At 42.7% G+C, this 26,030-nt stretch overlaps 1 protein-coding gene across 1 annotated transcript in view; it reads right to left on the bottom strand.

Moving 5' to 3' along the window:
• FASN (fatty acid synthase) overlaps positions 1–26,030 on the bottom strand; it is a 65,619-nt gene that overhangs the window by 31,238 nt on the left and 8,351 nt on the right. Inside the window, exons 2-17 of the mRNA XM_075845215.1 lie at positions 18,122–18,255; positions 16,445–16,597; positions 15,713–15,886; positions 15,424–15,624; positions 14,574–14,696; positions 13,175–13,290; positions 10,817–10,951; positions 9,890–10,352; positions 8,710–8,897; positions 8,367–8,556; positions 6,363–6,457; positions 6,125–6,259; positions 4,718–4,921; positions 3,542–3,657; positions 2,130–2,305; positions 1,045–1,236 (exon numbers count right to left, since the gene is read on the bottom strand). Coding sequence (XP_075701330.1) covers positions 1,045–1,236; positions 2,130–2,305; positions 3,542–3,657; positions 4,718–4,921; positions 6,125–6,259; positions 6,363–6,457; positions 8,367–8,556; positions 8,710–8,897; positions 9,890–10,352; positions 10,817–10,951; positions 13,175–13,290; positions 14,574–14,696; positions 15,424–15,624; positions 15,713–15,886; positions 16,445–16,597; positions 18,122–18,248 — 2,788 coding nt within the window. The 5' untranslated portion in view covers positions 18,249–18,255. The remainder of the gene's footprint in view (positions 1–1,044; positions 1,237–2,129; positions 2,306–3,541; positions 3,658–4,717; positions 4,922–6,124; positions 6,260–6,362; positions 6,458–8,366; positions 8,557–8,709; positions 8,898–9,889; positions 10,353–10,816; positions 10,952–13,174; positions 13,291–14,573; positions 14,697–15,423; positions 15,625–15,712; positions 15,887–16,444; positions 16,598–18,121; positions 18,256–26,030) is intronic.

The following is a 26,030-nucleotide window of genomic DNA, read 5'->3' as shown; positions in this document are numbered from 1 at the left end:
AACAGCGTGGCTATCATAACAGCGTGGCTTCCATAACAGCGTGGCTACCATAACAGCGTGGCTTCCATAACAGCGTGGCTACCATAACAGCGTGGCGTCCATAACAGCGTGGCTTCCATAACAGTGTGGCTACCATAACAGCGTGGCTACCATAACAGCGTGGCTTCCATAACAGCGTGGCTACCATAACAGCGTGGCTTCCATAACAGCGTGGCTTCCATAACAGCGTGGCTTCCATAACAGTGTGGCTACCATAACAGCGTGGCTACCATAACAGCGTGGCTTCCATAACAGCGTGGCTACCATAACAGCGTGGCTTCCATAACAGCGTGGCTTCCATAACAGCGTGGCTACCATAACAGCGTGGCTACCATAACAGCGTGGCTTTCATAACAGCATGGCTTCCATAACAGTGTGGCTTCCATAACAGCGTGGCTACCATACCAGCAAGGCTTCCATAATAGCATGGCTTCCATAACAGCATGGCTACCATAAAGTGGTTGTCAATCAGCTTTCCTAAAGTCTGAAAGTCAAATCTCCCAGATTATTATTAGGGTATGTTCACACTACAGCGTCTGTAACGGACGAAATTACGGGGCTGTTTTCAGGAGAAAACAGCCCCGTCATTTCAGCCGTAACGGCATGTGCAGGCGCTTGAACGCCGCGTCCATTACGGACGTAATTGGCGCTGCTTTTCATTGGAGTCAATGAATAACGGCTCCAATTACGTCCCAAGAAGTGACAGGACACTTCTTTGGCGCGGGCGTCTATTTACGCGCCGTCTTTTGACAGCGACGCGTAAATATACGCCTCGTGTGAACAGACAAACGTCAGCCCATTGCTTTCAATGGGCAGATGTTTGTCAACGCATTCAAGCCGTAATTTCGGACGTAATTCCAGGCGTAAAACACCCGAATTACGTCCGTAATTTGGCCGTGTGAACATACCCTTATAGTCAGGAGTCAGGAGTAGACATATACATAATCACAGCGTCACATTCACTGTATCAGTGGACGGTGATATAACGTTCTGCGTAGAAGTCACCTGTTTTGGGGAGAATTGTTGCTCTGTCAATTGTAATATCTTCAAATAAGACAGGCGTCTGCTCCATAACTACACCCAAGGATCTGGCTAATGTTTTCCATGCCAAAACTAAATAGCCAGTAGCTGGGTACAGGACCCGACCATCAATACAATGTCCGCTCATAAAAATATCTGGAGAATCTGGGCTCATATCTGAAACAGAAAAGAAAATGACAATAGTAACGGCAGAAAAGAACACAAATAAGAAACAGCACAAATAAGAAACAGCACAAGTCATAAATAACAACAACATTAAGGCCGGGTTCACACGTAGCGTAAATACTGAAGATTTGCCGCAACAGATTTCATTGTTGAAAATTCGCAGCGTAATACAGTTCCAGCTGAGTGGATGAGATTTAAACAAAAACCCGCCGAAAAAATGTTCATAAATTGACCTGTGGTGCGTTTTTTTTTTTCATCCGCATCATGTCAAATTATGTTCCGGAATCGCTGTCTTTCTGTTGCGGGTTCAATGGGGAGTTAAAACCCGCAACATTTATCTTCGGTATTCTGCTTGCTAATTGTATCTGACTAGTTGTAAGGAAAAACGCACTAAAAACATGAAAACACAACGATTTCCGCATCAAAATGTGAAAACCGCACCGAAAAGCGCATTAAAAAACCTCACGATGTGCATGTAGCCTAAAAGTTCAAATTTGAAGACATTATAAAGATTGCATAAATAACAATTACCCATAAAGTTTATGATTCAAAAAGGGTTCCCTAACTGAAGAGAAGTTCTAACAATAAGCTGAAATTCTCCCGGGAATTCCACATTCCCAGTGATCGCCCCGTAGAAGCTTTCAGCAGAATATTCCATTGGTGCATCGCCATGACCGCCATCCGTCCTATACAATACCCATATTACACGCACAGACCCTGCAGGGCAACAAGAAGGAATTTGAAACCCCTGCCGCCCTGTAGGTTATTATTGGAACAGCAGCATTTTCAGTAGTAACAGTAGATTATGGAATTGTTATTTATGCAATGACCTCCATTTTTAAAATGACTGGAGATTTGAGCTTTAAGTAATCGGTGTACGTTACCTATTTTATAGACTGTCGATGATGTAGACCCCCCTGAACCAGCAAGGAAATCTTCAGGTGTGGGAACATCCCATGTCTGGCTATGATCCCACTGAATGAGAGGGGAGATGAGGGGGGTTCCAGCAGGAACAGGATATTCAACGGGCGGGTAGATGTTATTACAGTGAACATTGATTCTGTAGAGAAGGAGCAGACATGATACAACGACGACAGAACATTGGAAATCACATACTATAGCTGTACCAAGGGCGTATGTACTATAGAGGCAGCCTGGGGCTACTATGGGCCTCATCCTTATACCCTACAGGATTGTACGGCCTAGTCGGTCTAGGGCGACTTTCAAACTTGCGTATTTTGGTCAGTATTACGTGCGGAAATCACATACTATAGCTTTACCAAGGTCGTATGTACTATAGAGGCAGCCTGAGGCTACTATAGGCCTCATCCTTATACCCTACAGGATTGCACGGCCTAGTCGGTCTAGGGCGACTTTCAAACTTGCGTATTTTGGTCAGTATTACGTGCGGAAATCACATACTATAGCTTTACCAAGGTCGTATGTACTATAGAGGCAGCCTGAGGCTACTATAGGCCTCATCCTTATACCCTACAGGATTGCACGGCCTAGTCGGTCTAGGGCGACTTTCAAACTTACGTATTTTGGTCAGTATTACGTGCGGAAATCACATACTATAGCTTTACCAAGGGCGTATGTACCATAGAGGAAGCCTGAGGCTACTATAGGCCTCATCCTTATACCCTACATGATTGCACGGCCTAGTCGGTCTAGGGCGACTTTCAAACTTGCGTATTTTGGTCAGTATTACGTGCGGAAATCACATACTATAGCTTTACCAAGGGCGTATGTACCATAGAGGCAGCCTGAGGCTACTATAGGCCTCATCCTTATACCCTACAGGATTGCACGGCCTAGTCGGTCTAGGGCGACTTTCAAACTTGCGTATTTTGGTCAGTATTACGTGCGGAAATCACATACTATAGCTTTACCAAGGGCGTATGTACCATAGAGGCAGCCTGGGGCTACTATGGGCCTCATCCTTATACCCTACAGGATTGTATGGCCTAGTCGGTCTAGGGCAACTTTCAAACTTGCGTATTTTGGGCAGTATTTATGTGCCACTCCGGCTTACAAATGTTGACCAAAAATACTGCCGTGTGAATGTGGCCAAAGGATCATTGTGCTTCTCGCCCGCAAGGGATGAGAAGGAATATGGGTGGACAAGAGCGATGAATAAGCTCCTGTACCAAGGAGATGGCCATATTAGTGTGATCCAGCGCCAGTTTAGTTTTTGCTATTGTGCCCACTTTTCCTATCGGCCTTATGAATGATTATTCTCAAAAGAGCAAATTTACGAAAAAATAAACTGCATTACAAAAGAAACTTTTCGTACCCATTCAAATAGATTTTTCCAATATTTGTAAGGAAAAATTCCAGATTGTTACTATGTCCTTTTTTCATTAGCGGGAGGATTGTGTTGGTCGGCTTCAAACTTCGCCGCAAGATTGCCTGGATATGAGGATATGGAATATTAAAAATAAAGACAGGCGATCATCACTAAATATCTTTAAAACGCGTCATTAAACATTACGGCTGGAATCACGCAAAAAGTTTTTGTGACCGTTTTTGTTGGAATTTTTTTTAACCAAACACAGGAGTGGATCCAAAAAGAAAATGATAAAGGAGAGACGGACATTTCTACTCTCTTTTGCATCCACTCCTGTGTTTGTTTAAAAAAAAACTTCCATAAAAACTGCACGTTTCAACAACAGATGTCGCGGTAAACAAAAAACACCCGCTTAGTTATAATGTATATATGTATATTGTAGTACCAGAGATCTGCCACTAGAGGTCACAATGGCTTTTTTTTAAATGCAATTGCACCATTATGAAAAGATGTTTCAACTTTCTGATACATCCAGTGCTCACCATTTTCAAGATCTCTGCTTGCTGTTAGATGATAGGAACACTCTTAATTATATCCAGAGGTTGAAAGTCTGTTCTGAACTAGTCCTGATCACGCAGCTGGTTTTGCTTCACTTGTTTCCAGACTAGGCACCCACTCTGAGCTAAATACATCAGCAACACCAATCTGTCCTGCCCAGATAATTCGCAAAAAAAATATCACTACAGGTAAAATGTATCCGCCGAAAGTCCAGGGTGTCTAGCAATTGTCTATACTGGATACAATTGTAACAAACTCTTAGCTGGATGTCAATAATGTTCCCATTCACTGAAAGCAAGCATTGGTCTTGACATTTGTGAGGTATTAAAGAATATATATTCGAAAATAAGCTTATAATGATTTCACTTCATTTACATAAGCCTGGATAACCTCTTCGATGTAACCGGTGGCATACAGAATACTTGTGAACTAGTTTTCATAGTTTGCCAATACTGAATGCATAAGAAGTGCCGCTGTAAAATTAGCTGCAACCTCGCTGTCAATATCCGATAGAAAATAATAAAAATTGTCATGTCGTTTATACTGGAGGATAGGGAATGAACGAGCTGGAAATGAGTATTGCAGGACTCCACCGCAGGTAATGGTTAATCTACTTATACCAACCTGAAGAAGGCCATGGGGGGCAATCTCCACCACCACTGCATTTTCTGGGATGCTCTGCAAGCCCTCCTGGAATAAGACGGGACTGACTAAATTATTAACATGGTATTCTGCTGAAGAGAACTGAGCAAGGTCACTCCGCCACTGAGCCTGCGGTAAGGATGTGCTGATCCAGCGATGGGAACGCCGCTTAGGAACCGTTATGACCTGAAGGGAAATATCAATGCAAATCAAACACCAATATAAAGAGGATTATAATAAAATGTACCATTTAGAAATTGGAAGATATTTATTAATTAGTCATTTTAGTATAGAAGGACTGACCTCATCTTACATCTACAGTAGTTACTGATATAATGGGTGGGGTATATTCTAAAATTCAAATATTGTTGGACCTACATGATATATAGACCATATGATGGCCTGGCTAAGAGCCATGCAGGGTTGCCAACCGTCTGTAAATCTATGAACAGTCCGCAAAAAACAGGTGTTTTTTCTGCAGTCTGTAGTGTCTGGTAGAAAAAAACACTGTCCAGGATTTATTCCCCATCCCCCAAAACATTGTGCTGCACATGCGCCAAAATGTACATGCGCAGTGCAAACAAGGGAAGAGTAAAATGCATTTAGGAGCAGGAGGAGGGCGGACGGAGTCAAGTGAATGACGGTCTGAGTGAGGTCGGTGCTGGGAGTGGACCAGTCCAGTCACCTGTACTGAGTCTCCTGACCTCACATCAGTGACGTGAGGTCAGGTGAGTGGACTAGTCCGCTCCCGGACCGGCACCGACCTCACTCAGACCGCGCCACATCATTCACTTGGCTCCGTCCGCCCTCCTTCTGCTCCTAAATGTGAGTGACGTCAGGCAGAGCGGGGAGCGGTATCGGTGGGTGGAGTGAGTGGTGAGTGAGTCGGACTCACCAATCACAGCCCTGCATTCAGCTTTCCCGCGATAATTTAGCATGGGAATGTGATTGGTGAGTCAGTCCTAGCACACTGCACAGGCAATGATTTTGTAATGTGGCCTTAAAAATTTTGGTCTGTCCGTGATTTTTAGCTCAGTTGTCCAGAAATGACTGAAGTGGAGGTCGGCAACTCTGGAGCCATGCAAGTTTATAGACGTTAATGATGTAACGTTGAGCAACTGATGTGGTCAGGGCCAGGGTCAGCGCCAGGCAAACCTGGACAGATGGTACGGCCCACTGGGCATGGGAGGCCCATGATGATCTTGTCTGTATTTGTTATTTGCAGGAATAGTTAAGCGGCGGATTTTGCAGCAGGACCCGCCACGCAAAATCCACCGTGTGGTCATTGCAGGGCCAACCTCTAATACCCCTACATATCCCATAAACAGGGGTCCCTGCTCCCGCCTTCAGCAAATACATAGGAAAAAATAAAATACGTAGATGACTTACTTTCTTCAGGGCATTGAGAAGGCATGGACCAATAGATGCCATGTAGTAAGAGTGAAATGCTACTCCCGCACTCTGTACTTCTTTGGCAAAGACCCCGTCTTTTTTCAGTTTTGCAACAAAGTCTCGCACAGAATCCTAGTAAAACGAAAAATAAAAGCTACAAATACCATAATAAAGTTCAGCTGTCTGTAGCGGTAGGCCAGCCTTGACCAGGAGTGAATGGCGACAGGAGTATTACCTGAGGGCCGGATATAGTGACTGTATCCTCAGAGTTATGGCAAGCCGGCACCACTCCCTCCGGGCACTGAATTTTACATTCCTCCCACGTAAGCCCTGACAAGAGTAAATCAGTCAATATTACAATATCTGATTGCCGGAGAATCACCATATTTGCTCAAACAAGGATCAAGGAAAAAATTGTTCCAAATCAATAAAAATCAAACAAAATGTAGAGTTTGATTGAGAAATGGAATTTATAGTCTATACATTAAAGAGGACTGGTCAGTTTTATTGACATGTCTGTGTTAGTAAATACTTGTAGTCCTCATGAAATAACAATTCTGAAGCAGCTTTTTTTTAGAGCTCTGGGTTATGCCATTCCTCTGTTATACCTCCTGTCAATAGATAAATAAATTGGCAACTGGGCGTTACCATTTCCTTCATCCAAAGAAAATGTGTCCACACACTCTGCCCATGTCAGCACTATATTGACCGTATCAGACTGTATAGTGATATGCCCCATTGACAAGGATAATGGTGACATCCATTTGTCAATTTATTCAGATATTTCCAGGAGGAATAATAGAGGGGCGGCGCAATGAAGTGGTTTAAGAAAAGATGCTCCAGAATAATTATTTCATAGGGGACGAAAGTATTTACTAAAACATAAAGATAATAGCCAATGCAATGTCATCTGCAGGGTCATAAACAGGCAAATACCATGCAGCAATACCGACCCTGGAAGGGGCAGATAGGTGATTAAAATGGCCATCAACCAAGTCCTGATTTCAGAATTATAATTGCCACTTTGAAGTTTGGTACCAGTCTACTATACCACCCTACCCGCTCCTTCAGTTTCCAATTACAACCAGCAGAATTGTGAATGCAGCTCTGGAATATAATAGGCTGTAACTCAGGATCAGTACAATTTCCATGTGGGTTGATAACCTGCTAGTTCCTTTGGGATGTTCTGACCATACTATAGTCAAATTGCAGCCACTGAAGTAACTTCATTGGATCAGTAGAATAATTTTTTTTTCCCTGGCCAGGATTACTTACAGTGACAATAATCTTATTGAGTGAATATATTAATTTCTAAAACATAAAGTCCCCAAAAACAAGAGATTTATGGAGAAAACAAGCATGTGATTATCTCCGCTGAGCTGAGCAACACGATTAAGTCAATTAAAGAGATTTATAAAAGAAAAACCAGAACAAGATTGAGACAAAACCTGAGACAAGAACATGTTCCCGCTGAGAGGGGCTTATCACTTATACAGCCATATTACCGATTTGTGTTGTATGAATCCGTAATACGGTGCCCACAGACTGCCATACTGGGCAAATGGGCCCTCCGGTATGTTCCTCCGCATGCCGTATTACAGATATGAGATACTCTCCCTTAGAAATATTGCTCTTAGGGGAAAATACAGTGCTGTACGGAGACATCATACATCGGAACATAGAACGTCTAAGGCTCCGTATTCCGTAGACTCCGCATGTCCTAGTACGGGCTTCGTGGACATGGCTCGGGCACGTGCGTGAGGCCTTAGATATGAGTTTGAAATAATGGAATGGGTAAGGGAAAGCTCATGTCATTGAATATATTCAAATGCAATATAAAACTCTTAGGGTAAGGTCACGCGTAGCGTAAATACTCCGCAGCGTAATACAGTAGCTGCGTAAATGATAAGCGGAGAAAAACGCTCAAAAATTGACCTGCGGTGCCGTTTTTTAATCCGCAGCATGTCAATTGTATTTGCGTAATCGTTTCTTTTTTGGTGCGAATTTCCCCATTAAATTCAACGGGGAAGTAAATCCCGCAACAAATAGCAGATGTTGCGATTTTTGCAGCGGAAAAACGGAGAATATCCTGCTGCGCCCAGGGCGGATACGCAGTATGAGAAATTTCTCACGAACCCTTGACGAAAAATGATAAATTACGAATTTCCTTTTACTAGAATTAGGACAATGGTCTGAAAAACGTAAAAAAAGAAGTTTAGCGGCCTATAAGATGACATACCAACTGCAGCCATTCCCCCCGGAGGGAGTTTTGCCTCTTTGATACTCCGTCCCCTCCAGTAAGCAGCGAGTATCGCCTCTGCATGGCTCAGTGAATTATCTGCATATCCACAAGCTAACTCTCCGACTGAGTGTCCAATGATGCCATCAGGTTCCAGTTTCATTGCTTTGAGCATGTCAATCTGAGCAATCTGAAAAGTAGGATGAGAGGTCAGTCAGCAATGACTAAACATGTGACATACCGATCCGAGTATACTATATATATATATATATATATACACACAATATAAATACCATTGTTGGTATGTTCAAGGAATGAAGGAAATACCATCTAGAGGTCCTACCTGAATGGCAGCCAGGCCAACAAAGGCATGGATGGTTTCCTCGAAGGTGCTATCATCGGCATGAAGCAGGAGTTCCGACACTTTCAGTCCGGTTCCTTTTAGTGCTTCATCGGAACGTAAAATGGACTCCCGAAATATATCCAAGTTCATGAGGCTGTGACCCATTCCTTTCCACTGTGTTCCCATTCCTGCATAGAACATACTGATACGTCATCACCAGCATCTGGCTTTCTATGATATTGCTCCTAGTGTTTTAATATTAATTGAAGGCTATGTACACCTTTGAAAGTTTTTTTTTTTTTCTTATCATTAATTAATATGTTTTTTGATTTTGAGCACTTTTTTAATTGACTTTTATTAAAATTTATCTTTACTTTACAGCTTTTATGTATCCTAAATCGTTCTCTCTCAGCCAATTCTGAACTGACGGCTCGGCTGAGAGCGGGTCTTGCGTGTCTCTTGACACCAAGGATCCACCTAATATCGATCACATCTAAGTTGATGACTTAGGCTGCGTTCACATCTGCGTCAGGGCTCCGTTCCAACAAAATTTTCAGTCGAAACGTAGCCAGAGGTTTCCGTTACCATCACCATTGATTTCAATGGTGACGGATCCGGTGCCAATCGTTTCCGTTTGTCTCCGTTGTGAAAGGGTTCCGTCGTTTCGACTGAATCAATAGCATAATCGACTACACTATTGGTTTCGTCAAAACAACGGAACCCCTCCACAGCGGAGACAAACGGAAACCATTCGCACCAGATCCGTCACCATTGAGATCAATGGTGATGGAAACGGAAACCAATGGTTTCCATTTGTATCATTCAGGGCTCCATTTCGATGCAAAGCTCAGACGGAACGTCGGAACGGAGCCCTGGCGCAGATCTGACCGAAGCCTTAGATGAGATCTATATTAGGTGGCTGTATGTCATGCAGGACTCGCAATCAGCCGAGCCGTCAGTTCAGCTGAACTGACAGAATCGGCTGAGAGAGAACAATACAGATTCTATGTATACAGGATACATAGAAGCTGAACATAGCCTTTAGGATTATATTTTAGTCACATTAGTCATCACTGGGCACTACTGGGAGTCTATCTGGTTATTATAGGCACTAAGCAAAAATGAATCCAATATCCGAACAGTACCTTCCTAGAGAACCGAGTTGGATGGCAATTCTCACCTGAACAGATGTACCACAGAGGTCGGCCAGATGCCTGTGTCTGTTGAATTTCCTTTACATCGCTTTCTGTTCCCACAAGTGTGTATCCCCGGTATGGCATGGCTGATGAGGGAATTCCAGAGATGTTGTTCAGCAGGTTTACAAATGTCCCATCGGAGGCAAGTTTTCGACTCTTCTCTATCAAAGATTCAACAGCCTCCTGTGTCCTTCCGCATATCTGAACCAGCCGGGGAAGTGGAAGGGAGCCCTCACCAGAGGATAATGTCTTCTGGTTTGGTCTCAGGATCACATGGACATTGGAGCCACCAAATCCAAAAGAGTTGATGCCAACAATACCACCTTTTACTGGGATGGGTTCAGTCACTACTTGGATTCTTCCATCTTGCAAAGCAGGAATATCTTGGTTTGGATTCTGGTAATGGAGATTTGGGGCCCAAACTCCATGTTCAAGAGACAGAATGACCTATTTTGGCATAGAATTAAAACAATGAGTAGTAACCCTTAGTATAAAGCTAAGCTATACCATATCTGAATTTCGGCTGGATTTCTCAGCCCGACCGCGGTACAAGTGAACGGGACTCCTGGCATCATAGACATTTATGATGTTAGGAGTCTCTACCTCCCCACGGAACTGCTGTTCCGTACTGTATCATTTTGTTCAGTATGGAACAGTTGTTCCGCGGGGAGTCAGAAACTCCTAGCATCATAAATGTCTATGATGCCAGGAGTCCCGTTCACCTGTACCACGGTCAGACCGTGAAGTCCGTCAGACACACGGACCGTTTTTCACGGCCCAAACTCGGTCGTGTGCAAGAGGTCTTATACTGGAAGCAACTATGAAATGAATCTTATCATGACATCTGGGTTACAATACATTCTGCCACAATTAAACTCAATATATTACTCAAAATATGCATCACATCTCACCTTACACAATGCAGCAAGACCAGCGGCAGGTTCTGGATGGCCCATATTTGACTTGATGGATCCAATTAACAGTGGTTCTCTTTCTGACTTGCAGAAAACACTCGCAATCCCATTTGCTTCCTGGGGATCCCCAACCTGCAGGACACAAGATTGGTGAGATTGGTGGTAGTAGTAGGCGAGATGTGTCACCACGGTAGGAGTGGGTTACATTGGGCTGTGAACTGTCCGTGTATCCGTCTCCCTGTACAAGTCATGGAATATGATTGTATTGTGTTTGAGCAAGGTGACAAGACAAATAATTGAGATATTATCCGGGGAAATTATGTTTCTTCAGTTTTGCCAAATGGATCACAGTAAATAATACGGTCAACATTTTTAACTTTTATTGAGTATGCATTAAAAATAAAAAATCTTGTGAACCACAGCTCAACTGAGCCCTCAAAATATCACGTATGCCACGCTACTGGATATTTGTCATTGTAGGTATGGAATTAATTTAAAGGGGTTTCCCAACAGAGCACTTTATCACCAATCCATAGGATAGGTGATACATGTATGATCACTGGGCCACCCATGATCGCTAGAATGTGGTCCCGACCCCTGTTCCTCCTCACTGCACGATCGTAATGAGGAGGATTTGAAGAGAGTGGCGGTTGCGAATGTGCGCTGCACCCACTCACTGTCTATGGGGCAGCAGAGACAGCCTAGTTATCGGGGGGAAACTGGTGCTCATACATTTATGCCGTATCCTGTATATAGGTGATAAACATGCTTACTGGTAAAGACCCTTTAATAGCATAATCGACTACACTATTGATTCCGTCCTGCACAATGGAGACAAACGGAAACTATTCGCACCGGATCCGTCACCATTAAGATCACCAAGACATACTATTTTGTCTGTCCCTTCTAATATATATATATATGATTTCACACTGGCCAAAAAATGGGGTGACCATCTCCTCTAAATAGTGGATGGTCCTATGGAGATAGTGGGATAGGAAAGACATCACTCTAGTGTCCAAAATATTTTTACGGACACTTTACTGCCTCACCAGCCCGTCAATAATGGTAGGGATACAGTAAGTAGGGAAGAAGGTATGGCCGGGTAGAGAAAACTCGCCCTGATAGACACAGAGGGATATACTGTTTTATTGTATTATTTCTCAGCCTGCCCATCCTATGGCAGCTAGATATGGGCATTAACAAGAGGCTGTACGCATTTTAGCCAGATAGCTTCATCAGGATACAAGAGAACAATGATTTCTGTTTATTATTATTAGACGCCCAAATACAAGAACGGAACCAATATCAGGTTATATAGACCAGGTCTTCTCAAACTTTTCTACTGGGGGCTTCACCATCAAGAATATGGTCCTTACCACTAGTGGTTGAAGTTCTTGCCAAAATGTAAAAAAAACGACTTAATCTAACTCTTATTTATCTCCTAAACCCAGAATAAGTCAACTATGTTACTAAGAGATTGGCGCAGCTGGAGAAAGGACTGTGTAGATTATGACCACATCTGTCAAAACTAACTCTCCAGTTGCGCCTCACCAATAACTGGTGGTTCCTCGCCCTACAGTTTGAGCATCACTGGTCCAGACTCATCAATCCCTATAAATGCAGTAGAATCTGAATTCTTATTTGTTTTTACCATGTTTGTAAATGTAATAATTAAGTGCTGATAATAGTGAAGTATTGGTATGACGAGATAACATTTTTGGGGGCAAATTAAAACTGAACATTGATGGGTTCTCCACTTTTGACAATCCTTTTTTTCTCAAGATGCCCCCCCCCCCCCAATTATATAAGAGGTTTCACTGAGTGATCAGCTGTAATCAGTAGGGGAGGTCAGCTACTCTGCAGCACCACCACAGGAGAAATTAGGTATTACACTGTTCTTATTGAAATCAATGGGAAATTCATGCAATGCAAGGATGCGTCGGCTCCTCAAGACCAAGAGACGCTCTTTGTAGTTGTACTCTGTTGTGGCTAATGGATAAGAGTCCTGAAAAGAGGGCTTCCTCTGTTAACTTGAAATTCCCAAATAGAGAAATTTGAAGATGGTTTTTCTAAATCTCCTTTAAATACCTAAGGTCATGATCAGCGAGGGTAGGCAGATAAGTGGAGGAAAGTATATACCATCCAGGAAAATATATTTTACATATAAGGAACAGGAATAAGAAGATGCCAAAGTTCCTTCACAGCTACATATGGTCAACATGTTAAGAAAAGTCACGACTATCCGGAAGAAACCTTCAAGCATCAATCCTTTACACCTAGTGGTCTATGCATTTTTAAATGGCCTTTGTATCCACCACCACTCATTATGCCAGTATTGTTATGTTGGACTACCTTGGTGCCTGTACCATGGGCCTCCACGTATTCCACCTCACTGGACTGGATTCCAGCCTCTTGGTACAAAGAGTTCAGCAACTGCTGCTGCACTTCACCGGATGGGAAGGTCACTCCTGTTGGCAGAAGACAGAGGAGTCTTTGAACATTTTAAACTAACCAGAGAAGGCAGCTCCGTAGAATACAGATGAGATGGAGGCCATTGTCTCTCAGAGACCGCTCAACTAGACAATGAGCACATTTACACCAATGCTGCTGCCCCTTTCCTTTCTGGTTTCCAATAATTACCAACATTAGAGTTATCTGTGTTACTCAGGATCAATATTCATTTCCCAAAAGGTTTATTTTGGTCATCCAAAATTTTATTTTAAGCCCCAAACTAGTGTAGTGTAGGACAAAACTATTTAGAACATCTAAATCCCAGCCCAAAACAGTTATTCAGACCTGAGAAGGTGTTAAAGTGATGTTAGTAAAGCACCGCCTAGACACCCCTTTTATATTATATTAGGGATTGCATTATAAGCAATTCTTGAATACAATCACTTTAACCAGTATGGGATTGAAGGGGCAATCAAATTCTTAACGTTTTGCTGCAGGCTTCATCACCATTTTCTGCAGTCTGTACATATATATATATTTGTTTGCATTGTTTGTCAGGCAGTAGGACAAATATATGAGGACTGCTGCTTTGCAATAGACATGTCACGCAGCTGATGACATCACTAGATCTCCATTATGCTGTAGAGATGACACCGTCACAGAGGGGATGGTGACATCTATCTTTGCCTTACAACAAGTATAAAATTATAATAAACTACAAGCAACTGAACCAATAGTGAGAGAACAGAATATCATTAGACAATTGACATACTAATACCCAAATGTACCTCAGTAAGGGGGAGTCCGGAGGTCTGCTTTTTTTTCATTCTAAATTAGTATTACATTAACATGAAAGAAATAAAAGGCCCCTTTAAACTGGCCAATTATCGGGCAAAGTCACAGAACGATCGTTCCCGATCATTGCCCTGTGTAAACAGGGGAACGATCAGCCGATGGAACGAGTAAACGCTCGTTTATCGGCTAATCGTATAGTTTATGAAGCCTAAAATATTATCGTTGTCATCAGTACATCTCTATGTGTAAACAGGGAGACGTGCTGCCAACATGATAGAAATGTATGGGGACGAGTGCTCGTAGGAAGGAGCGCTCTTCCCCATATATAGCTCCAAAGGAAAAAACAATCGCCGATCAACGAGCTGTCTCGTTGATCGGCGTTTGTTTACACGGCCCTTGTCGGGCCGTGTAAGAGGACCCTAAGCTATAAGACTCCAGATAGCACCAAACCACTGGCTGCCTTGAATACACAGAAGACAACATTGACCTCTGTGAAGTGACACACCTTGCTCTTTATAGCCGTCAGTATTGCTCCCAGCATTCACAATGGTGGCATATACTCGATTTGCCAGAGACTTCTTAGTGACCAGGACGGCGCAAACACCTTCAGAACGACAATATCCATTTCCTAAAGCAGGGACATAAGACGAGCATAAATGACATCAGCTAAAAGAATCAAGCCGACAGCTAATCCTACGATGCTGTCATTTACCTGTTTCAACTTGAACTTTTGAAGAACTTGTTCAATGGAGAATTATAAAGCGAGGATAGGAAAATCCTCATGCATCAAGGCTATATGTAATGTGTTGGACTTGCCCACTGGCTGTAAATACATTTCTTAATCTTACTGACTTAAGGTTTCATCAAAATCTTTAAATTATTCGGGGTTTTTTGCACCTATGATTATGTCAGAAGACTTCCATTGTATAGAATAGATATGGCTTATAATATACCTAGGTGTGACTTCCCAAATATAATTTACAAATAGGAATGAAAAGATATTGAAATAGTTGCATTCAAGGATGTATACCATACATGTGACTGCCATGGGGCCCCACGAGAGAGGTGGCCCAACCACGGTTATTACTACCCCCTTTACCACTGGATGAGAAGAACCTGTACAGGACTCCCCTCTAAAGGACTGGTCAAAGAGTCATGAAGAGGGTGTGAAGGGGGAAACAAATGTCACGGGCAAAACCCGTCACCAAATTGAGGAGCCCATTTTATTTTATCTATGGTGCCCTTTCTCTTCTATGTACCCAACTGGTAGCATTGGTTTCTTGACGCAAAAACTGTATTTTTCCAGACCTGGAGACATGTGAGAATGAATAGTGAGGCAGTCGCTATTCCCTTACCTGAAGCATCAAAAGACTTGCATGCTCCATCTGGGCTCAGCATGCCCAACCTCATAAACTGTACTGATGTGTTGGGTTTCAGCAGCAAATTGACTCCACCAACGATGGCAGCATTGCACTGTCCATGGTAGATCGCCTTGTATGCATTTTCTAAAGCCAATAAGCTGGATGAGCATGCGGTGTCTATAGCCATACTTGGACCTAAAACAAATCATACATATATGTAAAAAAAATATATATATATAAAAAGTCTTTGTTATTATAGACACACAACATAGTCGAGACCCACCTTTAAAGTCAAAGAAATATGATATACGATTGGCAAACATGGCACGTTCGCATCCAGTCATGCTGTACCCAAGCAGCTTTTCTGGATCTCGACTAAAGGCCTCAGCCGCTTCTGAACCACTAACACCTATCCAGACACCGGTGTTTGTGTCACGTAGATCTGATGGGTTCATACCTAAATGAAAAGAAATAAGGATGTGAAACAATTCTACAAGTAAAGTTTTCGGGGTTAAAAATGTGAATAAAATATGGCTTTATTTTTGAAACCCACGGGAAGGTTAAAATTTGGTAATATATTTTACTTTTATTTGTAGCTTTATATTGATTTCAATTCTAAAATGTCCATTCCAAAAATAATTTTTTACAAAAAAATCAGAGTTGCATGAAGCAGATCCATTATTGTCCAATTATTGCCCTCAACAAATATTTGTAAAAAGTTAAGTGACGGTGGCTGATCCTAGAAGGGGGTTCAGCCATACAGGGATTAAACTCAGATTGGCTTAATCCCTGTGTGAATCGGGTCAATTCTCTACTTCAGAACAAGCAACGCATGGCTACAAAAAAATTTAATTTACGTAATGGGTTGTTTTTTTCTCGCAAAATAAGTATCTACTCGTGAACACAAATGAATGGCAGCCCCCTAATTTCATGTTTGAAACAGGGAAATGAATAAACCTATTGAAAAGACACTTGAATTTCAGCACTACGAGTTCCCTCATAATCCAAATCTCACCTCCATCTACTATGGCTTCATATGAAGTTTCTAAAAGTATGCGCAACTGTGGGTCCATGGTATGAGCTTGCTTAGGGTGGACTCCGAAAAATGAGGCATCAAATTTGTTGATTTCTTTGATTTTTCCATTTCTGGTTGGTAGTCCATATAGTCCTGGAAAAACGTGCAAAAATCATATTATAATAATAATAGTAATAACAATTTGTTTTTTAGCTTAGTTAGCTTAGTTTACTTTTCTCTTAACTGTTGAAGATGGAGAGATAACATATATAGTAATGTCTTCATAGATCCCACACATACATACACTATATGGACAAAAGTATTGGGAAACCTGTACATTACACCTTCTTATGCTATCTGCCTATATCCAGCTGCTACCAAGGTACCACCTACCTGTGACTGTTTAACACCTGTTTGGCCAGCAGCTACTCCGTTCCGGCAGAGTAGCCGAGTGGATCCACAATCCCATTGGACGTTACACACCTACAGAAGCATCTATTACATCCCATTCTAAATCCATAGACATTAATATGGAGTTGAAGCTAAAACAGCTTCCACTCTTCTCTTTCTACAAGATTTTGGAGTGTGTCTGTAGAGAATTTTTGCCCATTCATCCAGAAGAGCATTAGTGAGGTCAGGAGACGGCCGGGCTCACAATCTCCGTTCTAGTTCACCCTAAAGGTTGCTCTGCGCGGCCAGTTAAGTTCTTCCACAGCAAACTCTTTATGGGCCTTGTGCACTGGGGCGCAGTCATGAGGAAGAGAAAAGGGCCAAACCCCAAACTGTTCCCACAAAGTTGGAAGCTACAATTGTCCAAAATGTCTCGGTATGCTGAAGCAGTAAGATTTCCCTTCACTGGAAAAAAGGGGCCGACCCCTGAAAAACAACCCTATAGCATTATCCCTCCTCCACCAAACTTTACAGGTGGCACAATGCAGTTAGGCAGGTAACGTTCTCCTGGCATTAACCAAACCCAGACTCATCCATCAGACCGCCAGATAGAGAAGCGTGATCCATCACTCCACAGAACACGTTTCCACTTCTCCAGAGTCCAGTGGTGGCGGGATTTACCCCACACCATCTGACGCTTGGCATTGTGCTTGGTGATGTAAGACTGGCATGCAGCTGCTCGGCCCTCATGCCATGAAGCTCCCAGTGTACCGTTTTTGTGCTGATGCCAGAGGAGGCTTGGACTCTGCAGTTATTGAGTCAGTAGAGCGTTGGCGACTTTTATGCACTATGCGCCTCAGCACTTGGCGATCCCAGTCTGTAACTTTACGTGGTCTGCCACTTCATGGCTGAGTTGCTCTGGTTCCTAAACCCTACCATTTTGCAATAATAAAAATCACAGTTGATGGTGGAATATCTAGCAGGGAAGAAATTTCATGAACTGACTTGTTGCAGCGGTGCCGTCCTGTTACAGGACCACGCTGAAATTTAGTGATCTCTTTACAATCTATCACAAATGTTTGTAAAGGCGACTGCATGGCGAGAGCTGTATTTTATACACCCGTGGCAATGGGACTGAAATAAACACCTGAATTCAATGATTAAGAGGGGTGTCCCAATACTTTTGTCCGTATAATATATATATATATATATATATATATATATATATATATATATTTACATACACGCAGAGTATATTCTCCATTACAACTTAGTGTGATCAGTTACCTGGTTTCCACCTTCTGTCATCCTCTGTTACCATGTCCGTTCCTCCTATGAGGTTTTCCCAGAATTCCTGCAGATTGTCTGATTCCGGGAATCTTCCCGCTATTCCAGCTATCACAATATCCTCCATATTTAATCTGCGGACAAAAAGTGAAAGAATTTTGAGATTCAAAAATGACACATTTTGGTTTCGGATCCATTCACATTACTGCTTTTTTTATGGCATCACTGTATATTTCTTAATTTTTATTAATTTCTTAGTTTTTAATAAAAATCATTACATGGTTCTGGGCTCTGCAGTCTCTATCTGTTCAATGTTTAAAGTGGTCTCCAATAAAACATGTGAGAAGCACCAGCATCTTCTCACATACAATGAAGCATTATGGCCTACCATAGGACCAGATGACTATCTGTTGGGCCCAGGCAGGCCCATAAAGTAAAAAAATAGACAACCCCGGATTTATCACTTGGTTATTTCATAGATATGAATTCAGGACGAGGTGTAATGTTTCACACTTGACATTGCCTCATAAATTACATTGGAATATTACATGACTTTATTTTGGGAACCTCTGTGAAATATATTCTAATCTAGGCCCAACACGGCATCATTCTCAATTACTTCCCCTCAAATGTCATTTTAATTGTTTAGATCTTTTCTGATCGTGTCTGACTCATAGCGCTCGTGCCTTTATCCCCAGTAATAGGCTCAGTAACAGGCAGGAAATAGAAACTGGTTTAATCACCTGTCAGCTAAAAGTCATATGTTCTCCCTCACCTCTCCAACACGGGCCAGAACTGTCCACTACGCTTACAGGTTCAGACCCCTATGATGGTGCGTTAGGGATATTACGCCAAAAACGTTACGTGTGTACTATCGATCCAACATAACTAGGGCCGGCTCGTGGTCTGTAGGTCCTCTGGAGAAAAACATGACCACTTACGTTACGTGTGTACTATCGATATAACATAACTAGGGCCAGCTCGTGGTCTGTAGGTCCTCTGGAGAAAAACATGACCACTTACGTTACGTGTGTACTATTGATCCAACATAACTAGGGCCAGCTCGTGGTCTGTAGGTCCTCTGGAGAAAAACATGACCACTTACGTTACGTGTGCACTATCGATCCAACATAACTAGGGACGGCTCGTTGTCTGTAGGTCCTCTGGAGAAAAACATGACCACTTACGTTACGTGTGTACTATCGATCCAACATAACTAGGGACGGCTTGTGGTCTGTAGGTCCTCTGGAGAAAAACATGACCACTTACGTTACGTGTGTACTATTGATCCAACATAACTAGGGCCAGCTCGTGGTCTGTAGGTCCTCTGGAGAAAAACATGACCACTTACGTTACGTGTGTACTATCGATCCAACATAACTAGGGACGGCTCGTTGTCTGTAGGTCCTCTGGAGAAAAACATGACCACTTACGTTACGTGTGTACTATCGATCCAACATAACTAGGGACGGCTTGTGGTCTGTAGGTCCTCTGGAGAAAAACATGACCACTTAGCATTTTTTGGGAAGAAAAAAGGTTGGACATTAGAGGTTAGTTGGTGGACTATGTTATTTTTACTAGCACTGTCACCTATTTGATTTATGTTGAGGGACACAGGTTGGTTAAGTTGGTTCCCCATGAGATCAGTAGTCCTAGGGGTGTGTGGCAGCCTCTTATCGCTTGCTAATAGGTCATGAACGTTTGGCCAACTGACTATGCGCATTTACAGTAGAGCTGGGTCTGGCAGCTGTTGTGCAAAAGATCAATTTCACAACAGCTATCCAATGTCTAGGTAGAAATCTCTAAAATATACATGAATTGAATCCGTAAAATATACATGAACTGAACAGATGTCACATAGAGCAATGGGCAAGAAAAAATGTGAACCACTACTATTATGTTTGAAAGCATTTGTTTGTTGATACTGAATAGATACAGTATATATATATATATACTGTGTATATATATATACATATATATATATATATATATATATACATTTGAGTCACATGTTTATGAGCACCTCCTACTTTCGACGTCGGCAGCGCGTAGCCCATGAAGGAAGTGATGTGTCGTGGCTGGCTTGGTGGGTATATAAGGTGTGCGATAAGCTGTCTGATCACATATCACTATTGTTGCCATGGGTAAAAGTGGCGATTTATCAGAGTTACCAAAAGGGCTGACTATTGGCTTTCGGGCAAGAGCTGCAGTATTTCTCAAACAGGGCGATTTGTGAACTGTTGGCACCATTGGGAATAACCGTCGTGGAAACTGCAGAGCATCATGTGCCATTGATGTGAGAGGTGAATGTCGGCTATGAAGGTGCGCGAGGGCGGAACGACACGCTACAGTAGAGCAGCTCACCGTGAAAATAAACCAGGGGGCTACCAGACATGTGTCTAGCACAACAGTTCAGGGAACCCGACTGCGTATGGGGCTCCGACGCAGATGGATGGTCACTGCTACTATGCTAGCAAAGGTGCAGAGGAAAAAAAAGTTTCAATTTGCACGGCAATATCGGAATTGAACCACCGATGATTGGTAAAGGGTTGTCTTCTCCGATGAGTCAAGTTTTCTGCTTCATTGAACAGATGGACGTTGGCGTGTCAGGCGAGAAACATCAGAGAACAAACACCCTTCAACCATTGCTGGAAGAACACAAGCTGGTGGCGGCAGCGTTATGCTCTGGGGGATTTTTTCATGGCATTCTCTGGACCCACTCATCCATGAGGAAGGCACTCTGAACCGATTTGGGTATGAATCCATCATTGCAGATCACGTCCGCCCATAAATGCTGTATGTCTTCCCTGGAGCAAATGGAATCTTCCGGCAAGACAATACGACATGTCGCACAGCTACAAATGTCCGACAGTGGTTGGAAGAGCACGACCAAGACCTCCAAGCACTACATTGGCCCCATGATTCGCCAGACTTGAACCCTATTGAGCATCTGTAGAACAACCTTGATCATCTTGTTCGCTCTATGGCTCCTTCCCCACGCACCCTCCAGTAAATGTGATGCACTGCAGTCAGCCTGGCGCCAGATACCGGAGACCACCGACCAGCACCTTATTGAGTCACTCCCAGCTCGTCTAGCTGCTGTCCATGCTGCACACGGCGGTTACTCTGGATATTAGCAGGTGGTCATAATAATGGGACTCGACTGTATATATATATAGATATATATCTATATCTATATATGTATAGATATAGATATATATATATACAGTTGCAAGAAAAGCTAAGTGAACCCTTGAGATTTATTTGCATTTCTGCGTTAATTACTAACAAAATGTGATCTGATTGTTATTATCTAAGTCACAATTCGAGATAAACACAATCTAACAAAACTAATAGTACACAAAAAGTTGTAATGTTCTTGTCTTTTATTTAGGACATAGAGTAAACATCCACAGTGCAGGAAAAAGTAAGTGAACCCTTGAATTTAATAACCTCTAGATCCTCCTTTAGCAGAAATCACCTCCACCAAATGTTTCCTGTAGCTGCAAATAGGATTTGCACAACGTTGAGGAGATGTTTTGGACCATTCCTGTCTACAAATGTGTGTCAGTTCTCCAATATTTCTTCGATGGCTTACGTACAAAGGCCTTATCAGGTCATTCCACGGCATCTCGATAGTGATAAGGTCAGGTTTATTACCTGGCCATAATAAAACACCAATTTTCTCAATTTCAACAATTTTCTAGTTCATTTACTTGTGTGTTTGGGTCAATGTCTTGCATTAACCAACGTCTCTTCAGCTTGAGGTCATGGACTGCTGCCCTTATATTCATTGCTTCATCAATAATCGCAAGGCGTCCAGGCCCTGAGGCAGCAATTCAGCCCAAAACCATGATGCTCCCTCCACCATGCTTCACAGTTGGGATGAGGTTTTGGTGTTGGTGTGCAGTGTTCTTTTTCCGCAAAACATGGTATTGTGTGTATCTGTGCTAAAAAGTTCCACTTTTGCCATATCTGTACATAGAAAATTTTCCCAGATGCATTGTGGAACATCCAGGCTGTCTCGGCCAAACTTGAGACGGGCCTCAATGTTTTTTTTTATGGACAGCAGCAGCTTTCTTTATGGTGTCCTTCCATGAACACCATTTTATTTCAGAATGTTTTTAATAGTGGACCCATCAACAGAGATTTTTGCAGCTTGTAGAGTCTTAAAGAGGTTCTGTCACAAGATTTTGCAACCCCTATCTGCTATTGCAGCAGATTGGCGCTGCAATGTAGATTACAGTAACGTTTTTATTTTTAAAAAACGAGCATTTTTGGCCAAGTTATGGCCATTTTTGTAGTTATGCAAATGAGGCTTGCAAAAGTCCAAGTGGGTGTGTTTAAAAGTAAAAGTCCAAGTGGGCGTGTATTATGTGCGTACATCGGGGCGTTTTTAATACTTTTACTAGCTGGGCGTTCTGACGAGAAGTATCATCCACTTCTCTTCAGAACGCCCAGCTTCTGCCAGATCACGCTGTGACGTCACTCACAGGTCCTGCATCGTGTCAGACAAGCGAGGACACATCGGCACCAGAGGCTACAGTTGATTCTGCAGCAGCATCGGCGTTAGCAGGTAAGTCGATGTAGCTACTTACCTGCAAACGCTGATGCTGCTGCAGAATCAACTGTAGCCTCTGGTGCCGATGTGTCCTCGCTTGTCTGACACGATGCAGGACCTGTCAGTGACGACACAGCAGTGATCAGGCAGAAGCTGGGCGTTCTGAAGAGAAGTGGATGATACTTCTCATCAGAACGCCCAGCTAGTAAAAGTATTAAAAACGCCCCTTTGTACGCACATAATACACGCCCACTTGGACTTTTACTTTTAAACACACCCACTTGGACTTTTGCAAGCCTCATTTGCATAACTACAAAAATGGTCATAACTTGGCCAAAAATGCTTGTTTTTTAAAAATAAAAACGTTACTGTAATCTACATTGCAGCGCCTATCTGCTGCAATAGCAGATAGGGGTTGCAAAATCTGGTGACAGAGCCTCTTTAAGTAGGTATTTTGCTGTTACCCTTTGGTTCTTTTTCACCTCTTTCAGGATTGCCTGCTGTACTTTTGGAGTCATCTTAACAGGACACCCACTCCTAGAGAGTTTCAACAGTCCTGAATTTTCTACATTCGTAGACAATTTGTCTTACTGTGGATTGATGTACACCCAGGTTTGTAGTAATGCTTTTGTAGCCTTTTCCAGCGTCTCTATAACACGTCTTCTGAGGTCTTCTGAAAGTGGATTGCCTCAAAGCATGATTCACACTAACCAATCTTTCTTGAGAAGAACGGATTTGTCAGTAACCAGGCCTTGTGTGCCTTTATTCAATGGGAAAAGTACCCGTGAAACCCACACTTCCAAATTAATCTCCTTAACTGAAACACCTTGTGCCAATTAGCTCTTGGAGAAGGTATTAACACTTTTTCTTGCAACTGTAAATATATATATATTCATATACTTTTCCTAAATCCTAATTGTTTGAAATAAGTATTCAGCCATCGAATTTGTCCAAAGTTCTTATTTACAATGGGTTTATTGTTTTAGTTAACAAGGGGGTGTTTGACCCAGTCCATGCAGATAAGGCAACTTTTGTAGTGTTAATGTCCTATTAAACAGGCCAATGATTGGGCAAACAAGCGTTCAGCGGCTGATCTGCTTGCTTATGCAGAATTAAATATTATCGTTGTTGGCAGCACATCTCCCTGTGTAAACAAGCAGATGTGCTGCCGACATGATGGAAATGCATGGGCACGAGCGATCATGGTAACGATCGCTCATCCCCATACATAAGCAATCATTGCTCCTTGTGAAAGGAGCAAATGAGCGGCGATCAACGAGCGGTCTCGTTGATCGTGCTCATTTTCACGATCCATTATAACCATGCCTTCTGAAACCATGGCAGCAGGGAGGCTCAGTGGTTAGCAAGGTTGTCCTACAGTGCTGGAATCCTGGGTTCAAATCTGACCTAAGACAACATCTGCATGGAGTTTGTATGTTCTCCCCGTGTTTGCATGGATTTCTTCTAGTTTCCTCCCATACTTGAAAAACATATTGATAGGGAATTTAGATTGTGAGCTCCATTGGGGACAGTGAGTGATGACAACTTATGTAGAGCGCTGCAGAATATGTTGGTGCTATATTAGAAACATAAATCAAATAATAAATACAACAAAATACTTATCTACTTATTTTACTGTACCTCTCGTAAGCCTTACACTGTAGGCAGGGTTATGGTGCCTAGTTTAGGGGACCATGCTTACAAATGCTGGGTCAATCCCTTAAATACAGGCCCTGGACAGACTCCCTCTGGCATCTAACAAAGTAAATGACATCCTACATTTGGTTCTTATTGTCTCCTGTTAGATGTGCAATATGTTTTGGGTCCTACAACATGTTAACAAAACATTACAAGATCCAAAAACAATGGCAATAACATGAAATCAAAAACCCAAATTTTGGAACCACAGGTGTACTAAGAGTCACAGGGGTATGAGTAGACAGGCCAAGGCACTAAAGGGCTTTCCCGAGAGGAGTTTCCGGCAACTCATGAGACTTAAGAAACGATAGCGTCTGAGCTGGCAGCCTTTCAAGTACATTCCGTGCCCACCATATTTCCACCAGCAGATACAATGTCTTGTGTTTCCAGGACAAGGATTCCCAAAGGGTGTGCGTAAATCTCTAGGAAACCGAATTTTCCAACGGCAATTACAATGCACGCTTATATTCATGCTTTCTTTTAAATTATCCCTAGCTTTTATCATTCTGCCCAAGATGATATAAACTAGAACAATTCAAAAAGAACAGAGTAGAATAATCCTCCTTGTCTTTGCCTCCCTATGTCTACTAATCCATCATTTTAAGGGGAATTCCGATTAAAAATTAGGCCTCATGCCCACTTCCGTCGGCCGGTGTATGGCAGCTAATAATGGTTCCGTGAAACACGGACCGCACACGGATGGCTTCCGTGTGTAGACCGTTGTTTCACGGACCAAATCAATGAATAGGCCGAGACTCTTCCGTCAATAACGGACAGGAGTAGGGCCTGTCCTATGTTTGACGGAACGGCCGCACTGTTCCGTTAAAACAACGGAAGTGTGCATGGCCCCATTGAAATTAATGTGTCAGGGTGATATCAGTTAAAACAAGGGATAGCATCCTGACGAAAAAAACTGAAGTGGGCATGAGGCCTTACGTGAAGTTCCCTTTTTAAGGAGCTAAACTTCTGTTCTGATTTAAACAGGACTTTCATCTTGAAAGTTTTATCCAGACGTAGAAGACTTAGGCTGGGTTCACACGACCTATTTTCAGGCGTAAACGAGGCGTTTTACGCCTCGAATTACGCCTGAAACGGCTCCAATACGTCGGCAAACATCTGCCCTTTCATTTCAATGGGTTTGCCGATGTACTGTGCCGACGACCTGTAATTTTACGCGTCGCTGCCAAAAGACGCCGCGTAAAATAACAGCCTCGTCAAAGAAGTGCAGGACACTTCTTGGGATGTAATTTGAGCCGTTTTTCATTGACTTCAATGAAGAACAGCTCCAAATTACGTCTGTAATGGATGCCTCGCAAAACGCGAGTACGAGCAATTACGTCTGAAATTCAGGAGCTGTTTTCTCCTGAAAACAGCTCCGTAATTTCAGCCGTAATTGACGTTATCGTGTGCACATACCCTGAGGATATGTTCACACTACAGCGTCCGTTACGGCTGAAATTATGGAGCTGTTTTCAGGAGAAAACAGCTCCTGAATTTCAGACGTAATGGCATGTTGCAGGCGTTTTTCGCTGCGTCCATTACGGACGTAATTGGAGCTGTTTTTCTATGGAGCCAATGGAAAACGGCTCCAATTACGTCCCAAGTAGTGACAGGCACTTCTTTGACGCGGGCGTCTTTTTTACGCACCGT

The sequence above is a fragment of the Rhinoderma darwinii genome, chromosome 13 (assembly GCF_050947455.1).
Source record: "Rhinoderma darwinii isolate aRhiDar2 chromosome 13, aRhiDar2.hap1, whole genome shotgun sequence".
Lineage (NCBI taxonomy): Eukaryota > Metazoa > Chordata > Amphibia > Anura > Rhinodermatidae > Rhinoderma > Rhinoderma darwinii.
This window is presented reverse-complemented; position numbering and strand designations above follow the sequence as displayed.